Here is a 15,327-nt window from a genome sequence, read left to right as displayed (position 1 = left end):
CTTGAATGCATGTTTTGCAGCTCCTTTTCTTTTTTGAGGGTATTTCTCAGTGGGAGATGGGTTTCTTGCTGGTACTGCATGTGGTTTGCTGCCTGCATGTTTTTGACATTAGTGCCATTCTCAAAAAAAGCAGTGAAGGACGTGTCCATGGAAAGGCACTGGCAGCGTTTGGGTAGCGGCAGGTGAGGTGTGAGTCCTGTAGCATGAAAGCTCGTGCCACCTGCTGTAATGGGCTGTCTGGCACTGGCAGGAATGGAAACTTTTTGTTGGGCTAACTTGCTGTGGTGTTTAGCCTGTTTGACAATTGAGGATGAAATTGTGGATTATGCTATGAGGCTACTTGCCAGGTTTGTCTGAAGGCTGGTCTTGTAACCCTGGCCTCCTTAGGGCTGAACCTCAGACCTTTTCAATAGTGGCTGGACCTTAAAAAACAAACTAAAAATTTAAAAATCTCATTTTGCAGAGAAGGAGCTTAAAAAAAATCGTGATGAGGGAGAATGCATGCTAATCCTCCTAAGGGGCAGCTACAAGTAGTATTAGTGACTTCCTGTTCACTGGATGAAAACGAGGAGGGGATCTTTGGGCAATTAAGCTGCTGAGCATCTTCTGACATCTGAAAGAGCAAATGCTCTGACCTTCAGCATAGAGCGTTCCAGTATCTCGTTCTGTACCTTGCAGTAGGTGAGTTCTCATCCTGACCTATCCTTTGGAGTCCTGAAGTAGCAGTTGTGGCATATCAACTATGCCATGTGAAATGCCTTCCACCCTCCTCCAGCCCAAAGGTCTCACGTGTAGCTGGGCACTTTCTGGGGTGTTCAGTAAGGCAGACTCAGTGCAACGCGTAAGGGATTGGGCTGCAGGTAACGGAGATGAGTGTGGAAATCTCTTGCAGTACTTTCAAAATCTTGACTGCTAATCCAAAATAGTATGAGAAGTGGACTTCTGCTTCTGGCGGATGTTCCTGGGGATGTGCAGCGTGCTGTGGCCACAGCTGCTTTCTCAGTCGCCATGAGTTGTGAAAAGTTGAAAAAATGAGAGCGGTGTCAGGTATCGCTTTAACCAGGACAGTCAGGTGGAAAGGAGACAGATCTGAACTCTTGGAAGTTCAGCTTTGAAGTGCTGTCTCACTGGTCTCATCTCAATTTTCAGTGGGATTTTTTCAAGGACCTAAGCTCTTACTAAAGCCCTGTTAGTAGATGCACGGGGCTGCTTGTTTCTCCATGTCCTTCCCTCCTCACTTCCATGAAAAGCGCTGGAGATGACTGCTGGCCCCTTTAGTGCTGTGGGAGCTGCTCAGTTAGTTTTGTGTCGAGGCAGAGCTTCCCTGTCCTTGCTGAGAGGTCTCGGCTGGCTCGGAGTAACCTTGCAGCATAACATGCAGGGCCAAGTGCTGGGTGTTTCTTTCTTTTTCAGTGGGAAAGGTTTTTTGGCAAAGATACTTTCTGAAATACTGTCTGTTGCAGTTCTGAAGATATGAGTTATTGCAATTAAGGGTACTGACCTCAGTGTACTCCTTGGTGCTGAGTATGTGGGTGTTGAAGGAGAAGGCTTTGGGTAGGTCCTCGTGCCCAGTTGTGTTGTAAACAAGTTTGAGTGAAACGTTTTTGGTACTGTTAGCTTTTGACCTGTGTAGCAGGTCTGCCCTTGAACAGGACTGTCGTGCCAGATGCTGTACAGAGACAGTAGAACCAGGTCTTCTGAAGCTGGACACTGTTGAGATGGAGAGTGAATTTGACACAGAGCAACTCCACTTCCTCCAGAGACAGAGGATAAATTCCTGTTGGAAAGGTGAACTCATGTTGAATTCCCTAGACGTTCAGGAAGATGAACTTCAGAGGACTTGGGTGCTTTGAGAAGCACCCTGTAGCTCCGTGCCCTGAAGGGCAGGGCTGAAGTTTATTGGTTCTGGCTTTGTGGGGATGTGCTTGCTGTGTCAGGCCAAGCGGGCAGGTTGAAATTCTGTGGCAGTGTGGGAAACCTCTGCAATTACAGGCAAGAGCTATTGCAGGTGTTTTGTTTGGTGGCCTTTACCCTGTTCTGTGCAGTGGTGTACCTCGTGTGCTTTTGATACCTCGTGGGAACAGCTCTTGCATCCCTCTTCCAAACCTAATTGTCCTGTTAACAGCCTTGATGGTAGTAGTGTTGTAAGCCTGATGGCTTCTGTTGTCCTCTACAGATGACTCTTGTGCAAATTGGAGGTGGTCAGGCAAGGTGAGTAGGATGGTGCTCTGACAGATGGCTTATTCACATCCTTTTAAATGTCCTTCTCTTCTCTTCACAGGTTTTCGATAACTATGCTGTAACAGTGATGATTGGAGGAGAGCCTTACACCCTGGGCCTCTTTGATACTGCAGGTGAGAAATCAAGCCCTTGTGTCCTTCAAACTGCCCGAGGTTTAGCTGAGACAATGTTGTACATAAAGACATACAGTTGGTTCTTTTTTCTTTTTTTTTTTTAATGAAAGGGAAAAATCTTTCTTGATTCTTTTTCCCGACCTTTGGGGAGCTGCTAAATTGAGTTTATTTGAAAACAACCAAGAAACCCAGACCAAACCAAGAAAAATCTTCCTCTTCTTTTAGAGCTGTTTATTTTGTGACACCAGGTGATAAGTTTCAAACTTTCACATTTAATCTAGGTGATACCTGAAGGAAGAGGGGTTCCTGTGTTCTTAAACAAAATTAGAGAAGATTGTGTAGAAAAAAATATGTGGATTGTATGTGGTTTTTGTTAAGTAAGTAGCCTATTTTTTGACAAGCTGTCAAGACAATGACTAACATTAGAACATCTTAGATGTGCATGTGTCTGTGTTCTTAACACGAATGAATTCAGAATTTTGTTTGGAGTCTCATAAACCCTCTCATGGTGGGCTTTTCTTAAATGAAGAATAAATCTGGAGGCTTCTTTGTTTATGGTTGTAAGACTGTATCTCAGTTTGACTGCAGAAGCATCTAATGATTAAACCGCTACACACATTGCTTTGCGTGTGTGAAAATTTGGCAAGAAAGGCTAGAAACTGGTTCAACTGCTAGTTACCCACTCCCTAACTGGGTATGGCAGCATAGCAGTATGGCAGCATCTGGTATTGTGAAGTATCCTTCAAGAGAGTCCTTCCAGAGAGCTGAGTTGATAAGCTGTTGCCTCAAACTGTCTTGATAGAACTTAAATCTGTCTGTTTCCAGCTGTGTTCTTACAGATGCATCATTAGTGTGTTACTTGATTAATGAAAGGATCTTGGGCTTCCAATTAAATGCCGTAGCTTCAATTGTCTCTTCTTGTTCTTCTCCCAAACGTGATGTGTGTGTTAGTTATTGCAGGCTCCCGAGCTCCTGGATAAGGAGGTAGGTAGAGAAGAGAGGCTCCTTCCTGACACACGTTGTGTAGGCTCCAGTCAGGACCAGTGCTGGGGTGGGTCTCAGCTGTAGCATTCTGGTACCTGCACAGGTAAAAGCTGTGTTGGGTCCTTCTCTCCCTGTTTTCCTGCTGAGGTCCTCTGGGCTCAGGCCTCTGAACTGTTGCGTGTGTAGGTACACGTACTCAGGTACTGTCTATCAACTTGAGAGGAGGGATCCATCTAGTAACCCTGAACACTTACAAAGTGGCTCAGTGTGTGGAGGTGACTCTGTGCACTGGTGAAGGTAAAAGCATACCTGTTGGAGCTGGGCTTCTGAAGTGGGAGGGTTTGGTTCTTTAAAGGTCACCTGCGTTTTGCTAAATTGTAGCCAGCACAAGTTGACAACTTAACAGTGGAAAAAACCCCTACTGCCAACTGTCAAATTAAAAAAACCTGCCAAACAACACATGAGTCTTTGCTTTGAACTTGTACTATGAAGACAAAGCTTTTTGGAGTAGTCTGTTAAGTGCAACAGGATGTTATGGTCAGTGCTTAGCTCCCCTGTAACACAGCAGCTGTAACACGCTGTTTAGACCTCCTCAACTGTAGGTCTTCCTCTGTTGAGATGACCTAGTGGAAGGTGTCACTGCCCATGGCAGGGGAGTTGGAACTGGATGATCTTCAAGGTCCCTTCCAACCCAAACCATCCAGTCCCAAGTGTTGAGTCATCTCCTTCAAGATCTCAGAGGTCTTTGTCCTATATGATAGGGGAGAGAGTGTCAGTAGGTATCTGAGGTGTTTTGAACAAGTGTTTGTGGCTTGGTTGCCACCAAGTACCGCAGCTTTCAGTGCCAGGTTTGTTTTCTGGAACCAGAGTGCTATTGAACTGAGGAGGAGGAAGTTTAAGGCTGAGCTCAGGCAGAGCCAGGCTGGCGGGGCAGTGGTACTGGTGCCCTGCAGGGACTGCCTGCTCTCTCATGGACCCGGAGGGAAGAGCCTGGCTTCTGAAGGCACAGCCTGTGCCAGGACTTGACGTTTTTAGAGGAATGCTACTGGACAGCCTGAGCACACTCTTGCATGTAAAAGCAGCATTCTCCTCTTACTACTTGGAGGATGCTTCACTAGGTGTTCACAAGCATAAGTCAGAAGGTTCTAGTGAACAAAACTGCTTTTTTTTCTTTTTCCTCTAAACTGTAGGGTTTTTGCAGGGTAATGAAATCGGATGACGTGATACTTGTGATGAATGGACTTGGTGCAGAAGACCTGATCTGTGACCGTATCCATGTTCTGCAACTTTTCATTATAATTGAGGAAAGTGTTGCGCTATCTGAGGGTGTTTGATCTAAAAATTTATTAGAGCGTGCTACTGTCAGACTTCCCAGCTCTCCTGTGACTTTAAGCAGCTCACTGTTACATAGCAACTGAATGAATTCTGGGTTTGAAAACTGGGATCTTTGAATGTTAGAGTTCAGGGCTTGTGTGTTTGCTTAAGAGTTAGGATTAATCACAATGATGCTTTTGTGCTGGAGTATGCATTTAACCACCTGCAAAGGGCAGTATTTCACTGTCTGCGTCTAATTCTGTGTTAATTTTCTCCTCCTCTAGGTCAGGAAGACTACGATAGATTACGACCCCTCAGCTATCCACAGACAGATGTATTTCTGGTCTGTTTTTCAGTGGTGTCTCCTTCTTCATTTGAAAATGTGAAAGAAAAGGTTGGTTGAGCTCTGCCTAAAAAGGGAGCTGCTGCAGTGATTTTGGAAATAACGTCAGGAGTTCTCTTGGATGGTTAGTAACAAATATCATGTCTTCTGTCTTTAGTGGGTACCTGAAATTACTCACCACTGTCCAAAGACTCCTTTCCTGCTTGTTGGGACCCAAATTGATCTAAGAGATGATCCCTCAACAATTGAGAAACTTGCCAAGAACAAGCAGAAGCCCATAACTCCAGAGACGGCTGAAAAACTGGCCCGGGACCTGAAGGCTGTCAAATATGTGGAATGCTCTGCACTTACGCAGGTGAGGGTTGCTCTTGGACCATTTTTGCTTGCTTATATTCTATACTTTTTTCAGTTACGGGGAAGAGCAGCTCAATATGGATGTGAAAGGCTATCATCTCTGTTTCTGTGGTTGACACCGTAGCTTTCTCTTTGTCCTTTTGTTCTAAGACACAAGGAGTTGGCAGTGGTACAAGGAAAGCCAGCCTGTGGAGGTTAGGCACAGTGTAGAGGAGTGATGGAGGAGGATGTGCTCGCTGTGTTTGCTTTTGTGTTGGAGGAGGATGGCTATTGAAAACTTAGAAAGTGTGTTATGGACAGCAAGGGGGTTAAGACACAGAACTCAGCTCATGACTGAAGAGAGCAGGCAAAGAAAAAAACCTCTCAGCAAAGTCAGTTCTGGTGCTTCTAAGACTAGAAGCCTTCATACTTGTGAGAGCTTCTTTCTCTTCCTGTGCAGTTGGTGGTGAGCTGTTTCCTGTGTCTGCCTTAAGATGGAAATTCTGTTGAAACAGAAAATAACAAGGAAATAGTTCTTAAGACATAAATGTGGTGATGTTATGTGAGCTAACTTGTGAACATGAGTCCAAAGCCAACTAAAATAGCTGATTTGAGGCCAGGAAACCTGATTGTCCTTTCCCTTTAAGTTAGGAATATGAGGTGGGGGTGGATGGGAGCCATTGCCTGGCTAGCTGCTGTGTTGCCTTGACTTTGGATGCCCTGGGAACTTAATTTTGCATGCCTGCTCCTGCAGAATTGACTAGAACTCTCTAGCAATTTCTTCAATGCTCTTTTATAAAGAATTTGGAACTAGGGTGCACAGTATCAAGACCTTCACTCTTTTCAGTTTTGTTGTGCGTTCGTCTCTTATCTTGAGCACAAAGCTTTGTTGCTAAACTTCATGAAGCCTGAAGTTCTGCTTATCTTGCACCTTTTGCCCAGATTGCATGTTGGCTCTTCCATCTGGGATCCTGAGACACTCTTTTTTTTGGAACAAAGCTTTGCCCGAGTGCTGAGAAGGAAGAGCCTTTTGATGGAGTTGTGCAGGACGCTGGCACTGGAGGTGTTGCAGTGAGATACACTGCAGTCCATCCTGGAAATCCCTCATCAAAAGGTGGTCTTGGCTGTGCTTCCTTACTGCCCACACGCAAGCTGAGGGTTACTGGTGCTTAAGCTGTAATTCTTAGATCCATTCGGTCCTGAAATACCATTTCAGATGGTGTCTGGCACATCCTGAATGCTGCTGCTAACTAGGCTGTAGAACCTGCTAGTTGGTTAAATACGTACCAGGACTTTTTGTACTGAAACCCTTTCCTCTGTAGCTTTAAACTTGCCTTGTTTAGTCTGCTCAAATTGCGTGGAAGCTCTTAGAATTACCGGAGTGAGAGCTGATATGATTAGAAATGTTGGTGTTTATTCCTTTTGTTTCCAGATAGACTGAACTGTATCTGTTGCAGGGAATAGCTTTATGCATTTGGAAGCTCAGCCTGAATTTCTTCCAGAGCACTAGTGCTGGTATACCTGATGATGGCGTTGGGAATCAAGAGTAACCTGGGTGAAGGGTTCAGAAGCCTTCTCACCTGCAAGACTAGTCAGCCTGCCTCTGCTCTGTCCTTCTTCCTTCATTCGTTGCTGCCTTCCCCCCACAAAACACCTTTTTCTCAGTTTGTCAGTAGTAGCTGCCAAACAGAACTGGAGATTACCTGCAGAGGGATGTTGGAAGTTCCCGGCGGTGGTCTTGGCTGGCTTTCCTAGCCAGGAGGGTTGTTTTCCTACCTGGGACGCAGTGTCGTAGTAGCTGGTTTCAGCTGAAGCTGGACTCAGCTGGGTGGTTCAGTCTCTCTTTGCCTTGACTTCCACCTACTCAGTTCACCTCAGCAGTCTGGGTGTTTTTTTTCCACTTCCCAAGTAATTTACAAATTACTTCGACTCCACAGTAGCAAGTAATCGTAAAATCATGGAGCCAGAGCATGTTCTTTTTCTTCCTGGGAGGAAGAATTTCTTGTCTGTGTGGAACAGCCTGTGTTCTGAAAGTACTAGGTGAGTTGTAAGAGGCTGAGTTCTGAATCTTTTCAGTAAAGACAGAATATCTTCTCCTCCCTGAGTCTGGATGACTCCGCAGTACTGAGGAGTCAGTCCTATCCCCCTTTTCCAGGTTGTGGACTCCCTTTTAGTGCCGAAGGTGCTTTCAAAGTCTGTTTTCAACTTTTCTTTACAAAATAGTACCCAACACCACTGTAAGAAGTGGACAATAACACTTTGCTGTTAGGAAAGGGTGGCTGGCAGACAGGTTGCAACTAAAATGATAGTCGCTTCTGTTAAATCTAGGGTTCAGTGTCTGAGCGGACTTGCTGAAGCTCAATACTAGTGCCTAAAACAAGAGAACTTTGAATTCAGTTCCTTTTTTTTTTTTTTCTCCTGATACTGGGTTGGTGGTTTTGACACAGATTTATCAAGTGTCTTAAACTGCACGTGAGTGGAGGAGTGGAGGCAGCCTGAGCTTAGCCTGTCCCCTGGAGCAGTGCAGGAGCTGTGTTACTTTAACAGGAGTCTCGAGGTCTGTGCCAGTGGTGTCATGCAGTTCCCTTCATGTGGTCACTCGTGTCCTCTGGGCTTTTACCCTCAGTTCCATTTGCACAACAATTTTGTCCCTGGCCTGTTTGGTTTTTTCCTCCTTCTCACCCCAGATTTTTGCTAGATCCTTCAAAACAAATCCCAGATTCTGTTCTCTTAATCCAATTAATTTCTCATGTGCAATGGGAAGACAAAAGAGGAGTCCCCAGTAGGAGAGCTAAGGAAGCATGTTTTCTTGATTCTTGCCCTGCCTGGGTTCTTGATGTAGCTAACAGAACGTAATTGAGTTTATGCTACAGCCTTATTCTCGCAGAGAAAGAAAATCTAATTGTACTCAGGCTTCACATACTCATTGTTTATTTGAAGTCGCTAGCTCTTTTGTCAGCCTGGTTTGCAACTCATTTAAAAAAAAAAAGTTGCCAAGGAGGATGTACAGGATGATTTTTACATGGTAATTTCCTTAACTTCTGTTTTTTCAAGTATAATCTTGCATGTAACATGATGGCCTTAAGTGCTTCCAGATGGAATCACCTTAGAGATTGCCCATGTATGTGCTTCAGTTAAACAAGATTAAAGACATTCTAAAAGGGATGTATCCAGTCTAACCTGTGAGGGAGAAACCAGTTACATTTGATTAAAATAAAAAAAAAAAAAAATCTTAGTTTTGCGAAGACTGCAGTTGCTTACAGGAAGTAAGTTAAGCTTTTCTGTTTGTGTCTGGGATAAAGCAGTTTTGAATTTCTGAAGGTTGCGCTCAGGACAGTAGATTTAGGCGAGTCCAGTTAGCGTAATGTGAGCCAGGTTTCACTGGTGTGCCCGTGTGGCAGAGTGGTGTGGGAGTGGGACCGCACCGCAGCGTTCCCGTCGTGCTTGTTGCCAGCGCAGTGCATGCTGCGTGCTCCGGAGTGATCCCTGCAGGCTCCTTGCAGCTCCGTGACTGCTTGCCTAGTGTTGGATCCCAGTTATTCCAGCCCTAGCACCATTTCTGTCTTCCCATGACCTGAGTGGTTGTACTTGGCTTTGGTAACTGAACTGAATAACTGAAACGCCGCGCTTCCGTGCCGGCTCTCCGTGGCAGCACCGGTCAGGTAGTGCATCGTTTCTGACCGATAGCCAATGGCTGAGGATGACGATGGCTTACCAGGAGGTGCTGCCTGGATCCCAGATCCTGTTTTCCCAGCCATCTGGAGATCTTCAGTTATTCAGGGGCTGAATTCACAAAGCAGAGGGGTTGTTTGGAGCCTTTGCTCCGGACTGGCTGCCGCTGGCTTAGCTGGGAGCAGTAAATCCGGGCACCTTCCTTACCCACCGTAGGTGACTACAAAGGTTTACCTGGCCTTTTGGATCCCGGAGGTGGGGCAAGCTGCTCCCCACTGGGTTTGTTCCCTGTAAACTCCCTAAGTGTATATTTAGCAGCTAGGTGGAAACCACCGTCTTTTGTGCGGCCCCTCCCACCCTGTGTTCTGCTGTTGCTGCTGTTTCTGTGCCTCTGCCCCTTCTGGGTGTTCGATTTGTCTGACTGGGTCCGTCACACGTCCTGTCTGTCTCCGACATTGACTTTGGGTCATCTAGATGAGATTTTCTCCTGGGATCTACTTTGTTTTTTTGCAAAGTAAATCTGTTTACTGCCTCTGTGAATTCAGCCTGGTCTATCCTGAATGCTCTTTGTATCTGCTTGTTTTTCTCTAATCCTCTAACCTGGCTGCTGTTTTTTCTCCTCCCCTCTGTCTTGTAGAGAGGTCTGAAGAATGTGTTTGATGAGGCTATCCTAGCTGCCCTCGAGCCTCCGGAAACTCAGCCCAAAAGGAAGTGCTGTATATTCTAAACTTTCTCCTTCCCCTCTTGCTGCTGCTTCCTCTGTCCCACTACTGTAGAAACCTGGTTAAAAAACGAATAAAACCACCTTGATTGAAAGCTGTTGTGTCTGCTTACCATCTCAGAGCAACCTCTGTATTAGCCCTTGGACTGAAAACAATCCTTAAGGTCTTTAGTAAAATGTTGTGACTGTGGAACACGGACTGGACTCGCTTAACTCTCTGCTGCTTGGGTTGCCAGATGTGGGTAGCTTTATCATTCAGGCTGTTGTGGGAAAGGATCTGGTTACATCATTCTTTAAAGAAAGATCAAAAGAATAAGACGTGATGTTTGATCTTCCTGAATCCAACTGGAAGAAACGATGGGTGTTTTTTTCAATTTCTGCTTGTGACTCTTGTTAACTGTATTTGCATGACAAAAGTACATGAACCAGTTACGCTGTAATGTGAAGGTTTCCTGGTTCTCCTTTGTGCAGTGAGATGTTGTTCTGTTGCTATTGCTTTGGCTGTCTGTGCTGTAGTGGAGTATTTGTCAGTCCTTGGGGGGAAGGAAATATCGATGTACTTGCTACTGCTTTATGAACTGTTAAAATTCTTGCTTTCATTAACATGATAGACCTCTTCATTTCAATAATAATCCTTAAAGCCTGTTACTGTAAGATGTAAAGCTGCTTCTTACTATCATGCTTCTGATTTTTATTGTTTCAAGGAGAAAACATCAATTGTAGCTTGTCTTTAAATTTTGAAATTAAAAATTGCAGTTGTTTGTATAAATGACTGATGAAGCTTTATTCCGATTTGCACTTCCTGGCTTCAGTTTAACACTTAACGCCATGTCCAGTACCCGCTTCGTACTCCTCCCATCTCGACCTCTCTGATACCATGCACAGCTTCTGGGCTCTACCTGCCTGCTTCTAACCATGGGTGTTTGGGGCCGGAAGGCTGCCCGGAGCGTGCACCGGGCCGATTTGTCGTTGCATGCTTGCCTTGTCTCTCCTCTCCCTGACACACGGATGTCTGCGCTGCCGTACTCGACGTGCTCCGGATCGAGCTCTTCCATTTGAATGCAGCCCTTTCTGCCGTACCATTAGCATGTGAAACGTGGTAGTAGCCCACTAATCATAAAAATTGTCTTAAAAGGAAATGACTTTGGTACACGTGCGTGTTGCTTCTCGTGAAGTGTACGGGTCTGGTCTCCAAGGATTCACGTTCCTGTTTGGAAAATGAGATGCTGCGCTAAGGAACCGCTGGGCACGGCGCCACAGCTGGGAGAGCCTGGCGGAGCAGAGGAGACTCTGGGAGCTGTACGTGGCAAACCTCGCTCGGCTTTAGAGGGGTTTGTCTGTGCTTTTGTTTGTGTGACAACTCAAAAATGAGACTGCCCCTTTCTCTCTTTGCCCCTTTTCAGAAAGGCCTAAAGAATGTATTTGACGAAGCGATATTGGCTGCCCTGGAGCCTCCGGAGCCGAAGAAGACTCGCAGGTGTGTGCTGCTATGAACGTCCCTCCAGAGCCCCTTCTGCAAAGCTGGTGTTTGATGTCATACTAAAAGCAATGTTTAAATCAAACTAAAAATACAAATTTTAAAATTTGTTTTCGCAATAATGACAAATGCCCTGCACTCCCATCTCCCCCACACGATCCTTGTGTAAGATGAAAACGTTAGTGTTTATTCCCCAGTGCCCCCTCAATTCAGTTAAACTAGTTAATTTTGAGTAATTATATATTACCAGAAAACACTGATCAGTACTAGTTTTTTATTTCGTTTACCGTTTCTAATTTTTTTGTTTAAAATCCAGGCATGCTTGTGATGACTTTTTCTGTAACAGACTAATTCTAGGCTGTTTTACTGGAGCCTCGTCCCTTACACCAGTCTGGCAAGACTTGGTTCTGGTTTCAAGAACTTGTAGGGCTGTTCTGCAGCCAGCCAGCAGCCTGGGTGGGAGCAGACTTTAGTGCTAAAGACACATACAGGAAAGTAAAATGTCCCAAGCTGGTGCTCCTCTAAGGAGGAGTGTAGAAAATGTATCTGCATCTCCTCTCAAGTTGCCTTCTGTCTCCTCCCCTGGCTTTCCACTGGGCAGGTCGTAAATTTCTACCCCATCCTCTAAGTTATGAAGCCTTAGAAATAGGAGAATCCTTTTCTCTGGATGCACCATCAGACTTGAAACTAGCTTGCCAGTCTTTTAATCTTGACATCATAAGCTTTTGTCACGTGACGAAGAAATAACTGCACCTTTTAAAGTATGCCAAACTGATTCAGTTGGCTTTTAACAACTCCATCTTCTGCCAATCTGTAATTATTGGAGAAATGCTTACCATGACCAGCGTACGCACTGCTGTTTGGATGCCCTGAAAGGACCTGGCGTGTGTTAAAACGAGTTTTGGAGCTGGCCCTGGTGGTGCATCTCTCACTGAATGGCTTGGCCTCCTTCAGGGAGGGGGGCAAGGATGGACCTGTGTCAGTAGGAAGGAACTATGAGGAGGGATTTCTACTTTTGAGTGTGGCACCATACAGGGACCAGTGAAGGGAATCCCCTTTTTCTGCATTTTGCTCGTAAGTAACCTTGAACCTGCGAGATGGGCTCCAGCTCGCCGAGCATTGTGTGCAGAGTCTTGGTGTGGACTGACTGCAGTGTCATAGGGATTTTACCAAAAATACATTTTGGCTTGCAAATTCAAAGTCTTTTGAGACTTCGGGAATCTTTTCCATCTTCCAAAATGCCGATTCCTTGTAGACTCATTAGTGTTGAACCAATGCTTTTTCATGTCTAAGTTCTTTGTATATGCATTCTTTTCAGACGTATTAAACATAAAGTATCTTCACAAGCCTGCCTCAGGGTAGTTATTTCCCTTGCCTTTCTCTGGAGCGGGAAGGACTTGTAAATATGGCTTTTATCCCTTCCGAGCCCCACTCTCCTCCTGGAGAGTTAGTTTGGGTCTTTCCTTAATGCTTAATCCTGTCAGTTCATGTCTTCCCTCATCTCTGCTGCTGGCCTCGGTTCTGTCAAGACTGCTCTAATCTTTGATGCAATGTCTTTGTTGTCATAACTCTGAAGAGATAACCACAGTGGTTCTTTCATGAAAGGAATACTCATTGTTGTGCATGTTCCCAAATATTAAAAGGTTGGCTTTTGGGGGTTATTGGGCTCTTGGATCTCTTCTGTCAAGAAGCAAGACTTTGGGGAAGTTTCCCGTTGTTCCCTGTTAATGGGCAGATAGCAAAAACTCTAAAGGGACAAATGGCATCATATCTATCTCCCTCCCAAAACCACGTAAGATTTATTACACCTTTTTTGTTAATTCTCCAAAGAAACAGTGGTCTTACGCTGTCGATGCATAATTTGTATTAATTATTGAAACACATTCCAAAGACCCTCATTAAAAGTCACTTATTTTAAGAAGCTGACTTGTGGCTGCTGCAATCCGAAAGCTTAGTGTAAAATGTGTGTTTGCACTTTTCATAGTGATTAGTGCTGCTGTTCAACTTTGCAGTTCAGTTTTTAATTGCTGTCTTCTGTGGGGAGGCTCGGCTGTAGGTCTGTGGCTCCCAGTTGGAAGTGCTGCTGGTACCTGTGATGCTTGGTGACAGCTGAGCGTTGGTGGCTGCTCCGTGCGTTACAGCAGACTGAAAGGGGCTTCTGCACCTTCTGATAGTTAAACCTGATTGGTATGTCCAAGGCCAGCAGCACGACTGGTGTCTGAGGGATTCCCTGCATGAAATCAGGCAGGAAACTGCCTCTGAAGTGGAGGGAGAACCCTTTAGGGCTTCTGCTTTAAGTAGCAGGCTTACCGTGTCAGGCTTTTCCTGTCTGGGATGCACCCTTACCTGGGAGTTGCCTACAGCTATCTCGTCCCTGTGCGTACGTTTTCCGGCAGGGACCTGTGCCAGCCCTGCCACGCAGGTCCATTTGGCTGAGCGATGAAGTCTGTCCTGTTCAATCGGTGCCACGAGGTGAAACGTGGCTCTGGAGGGAATCCTGGAGGCACTGGATGATGGAAAAACATCCTTTTCAAGGAGCAGCTTTGCTTCCTTCTGCTCAGTGTTGCATTAACTTTGCAAAAGTCTGTCTGATAGCTCCCTGAATTTGTTAGGACATAGCTGTCGGAGTCCAGAGAGAGGACAAGGTGCTGGAATTGGTTAAACAAGCCCAAACAGCTGAGCTCGTGGGCTTTTTCACACCACGCTCTTTTTTTTTCTCAGTAGTGAGGTGTCTCTCGGGCCAGGGCTGTGAGATGCAGTCTGTGTTGCCGGGTTATATGAGCTTCTCATAAGTGCTCCTTGGTGACCGTCTCCCTTCCCGTGTGACGGCATGCAGAATGGGCACAAGCAGTGGGAAACACCACGTTCTTCCCCTGCTGGCACTGCTGCTTCCAGCTAGCGGGTTGGAAAGCAAATGTCTGGGGGCAGGTGGGAGTACTTGGCACTTCTCTTGGTTACTGGTGTGGCAAATACGTGGTGTGAGCTGGGATTTACAACAGAGAGCTCGCCTGTTTGAAGATGTCCCCACAGCTCAGTGCTGTCTCCCTTCTCACCTGGGAGGGCTCTTGAGGCACCTGTAGCAGCTCACTAGCAGAAATGGTACCAGAGGTGTGGGCTGGCTCATGAACCAACTGCTACGTGTGTTAACGGTGTCTTTTGTAAAGGGCCTAAAATCTCCTGATGGGAAAGCACCTGAGAATCGTACTGAAGTTGCTCCAAGGACTGAAGGCTGCGTGGACACTGAAGAGCAGCTGCTTGTTCTAATGGCTGGGATGCACAGCATGGTGGGGGGGTGTGGGTTTTTTTTGTTTGTTTGTTTTTTTAACCTTTCTTTTATTCACAGTAACTCTTGTACTAAACAGCCACTTCTTCCTGCACAAGGAATAGGTTAGTGATTCCTGTTTTTTTGTTGGCTCTCATACTAAAGCAGTTTTGCTTAAAAGCAGGTAGTGGGTGGATCTCATGCTTCCATTGGCTGCTCCCAACAAGGAGCTCTGTATCTGTAGGGCTGCTCGTTGTTTCTGAAGCGGTGATAATCCCCTTTCCCTGCCTCTAACACGTGCTCCTACACCACCCTAAACATGAGCTCAGTTTGGCTGCACAAGGCAACAGTTGCCTCACTTACTGAATGGGAATGTGACATCTTGCAGGATACTTTCCTGACAAACTAGTGGCCTCTACTGCCTGTTTTTTGTGGTCAGGCTGATGCCAAAATGACCACAGGGGAGGTGGTGGGGGAGCGGATCTGGAGTAGAGGCTGAGGGAGGAGGTGGGAGCGTGCACACAGTCTGACCAGTTCAGTGGTATCTGGTAAACACAGGTCTGCTGTGGTGGCAAAGAGCATGGAGCAGTTTTTCTCACTGTGCTGTTTTTAACAGAGTTGAAACGTGGAAATTAAGGACTATCAGCTAAATAGGCGGAAAAGTTCTGCTGCCTCTCTTATAAGGGACATACTTGCATCGGAATTCCAAAAATAAGAGGTTGGACTCCAGAGCTGACTACTGGTGGGAAGAGTGTTCCAGGGCAGCAGTTCCTTTCCTGAGCAGGAGATGGCTTTAAGCACACCCTTATGCTCAGTCCCTCCCTTACTGGCCTGGTTCATGCGTGAAACGGGAAACTGTGTTATGCC

At 45.8% G+C, this 15,327-nt stretch overlaps 1 protein-coding gene across 1 annotated transcript in view; it reads left to right on the top strand.

Annotated features, from left to right (window-relative positions):
- CDC42 (cell division cycle 42) overlaps positions 1-12,544 on the top strand; it is a 28,271-nt gene extending 15,727 nt beyond the window's left edge. Inside the window, exons 3-6 of the mRNA XM_086625752.1 lie at positions 2,282-2,354; positions 4,937-5,046; positions 5,153-5,350; positions 11,125-12,544. Of these exons, the coding sequence (XP_086481878.1) occupies positions 2,282-2,354; positions 4,937-5,046; positions 5,153-5,350; positions 11,125-11,214 (471 nt within the window). The 3' untranslated portion in view covers positions 11,215-12,544. The remainder of the gene's footprint in view (positions 1-2,281; positions 2,355-4,936; positions 5,047-5,152; positions 5,351-11,124) is intronic.
- Positions 12,545-15,327: the final 2,783 nt, after the last annotated feature.

This window comes from Tauraco erythrolophus, chromosome 23 (genome assembly GCF_009769465.1).
Source record: "Tauraco erythrolophus isolate bTauEry1 chromosome 23, bTauEry1.pri, whole genome shotgun sequence".
Taxonomy (NCBI): Eukaryota; Metazoa; Chordata; class Aves; order Musophagiformes; family Musophagidae; genus Tauraco; species Tauraco erythrolophus.
The sequence above is the reverse complement of the archived record's forward strand: the minus strand, read 5'-3'. Positions and strand labels throughout refer to the sequence as shown.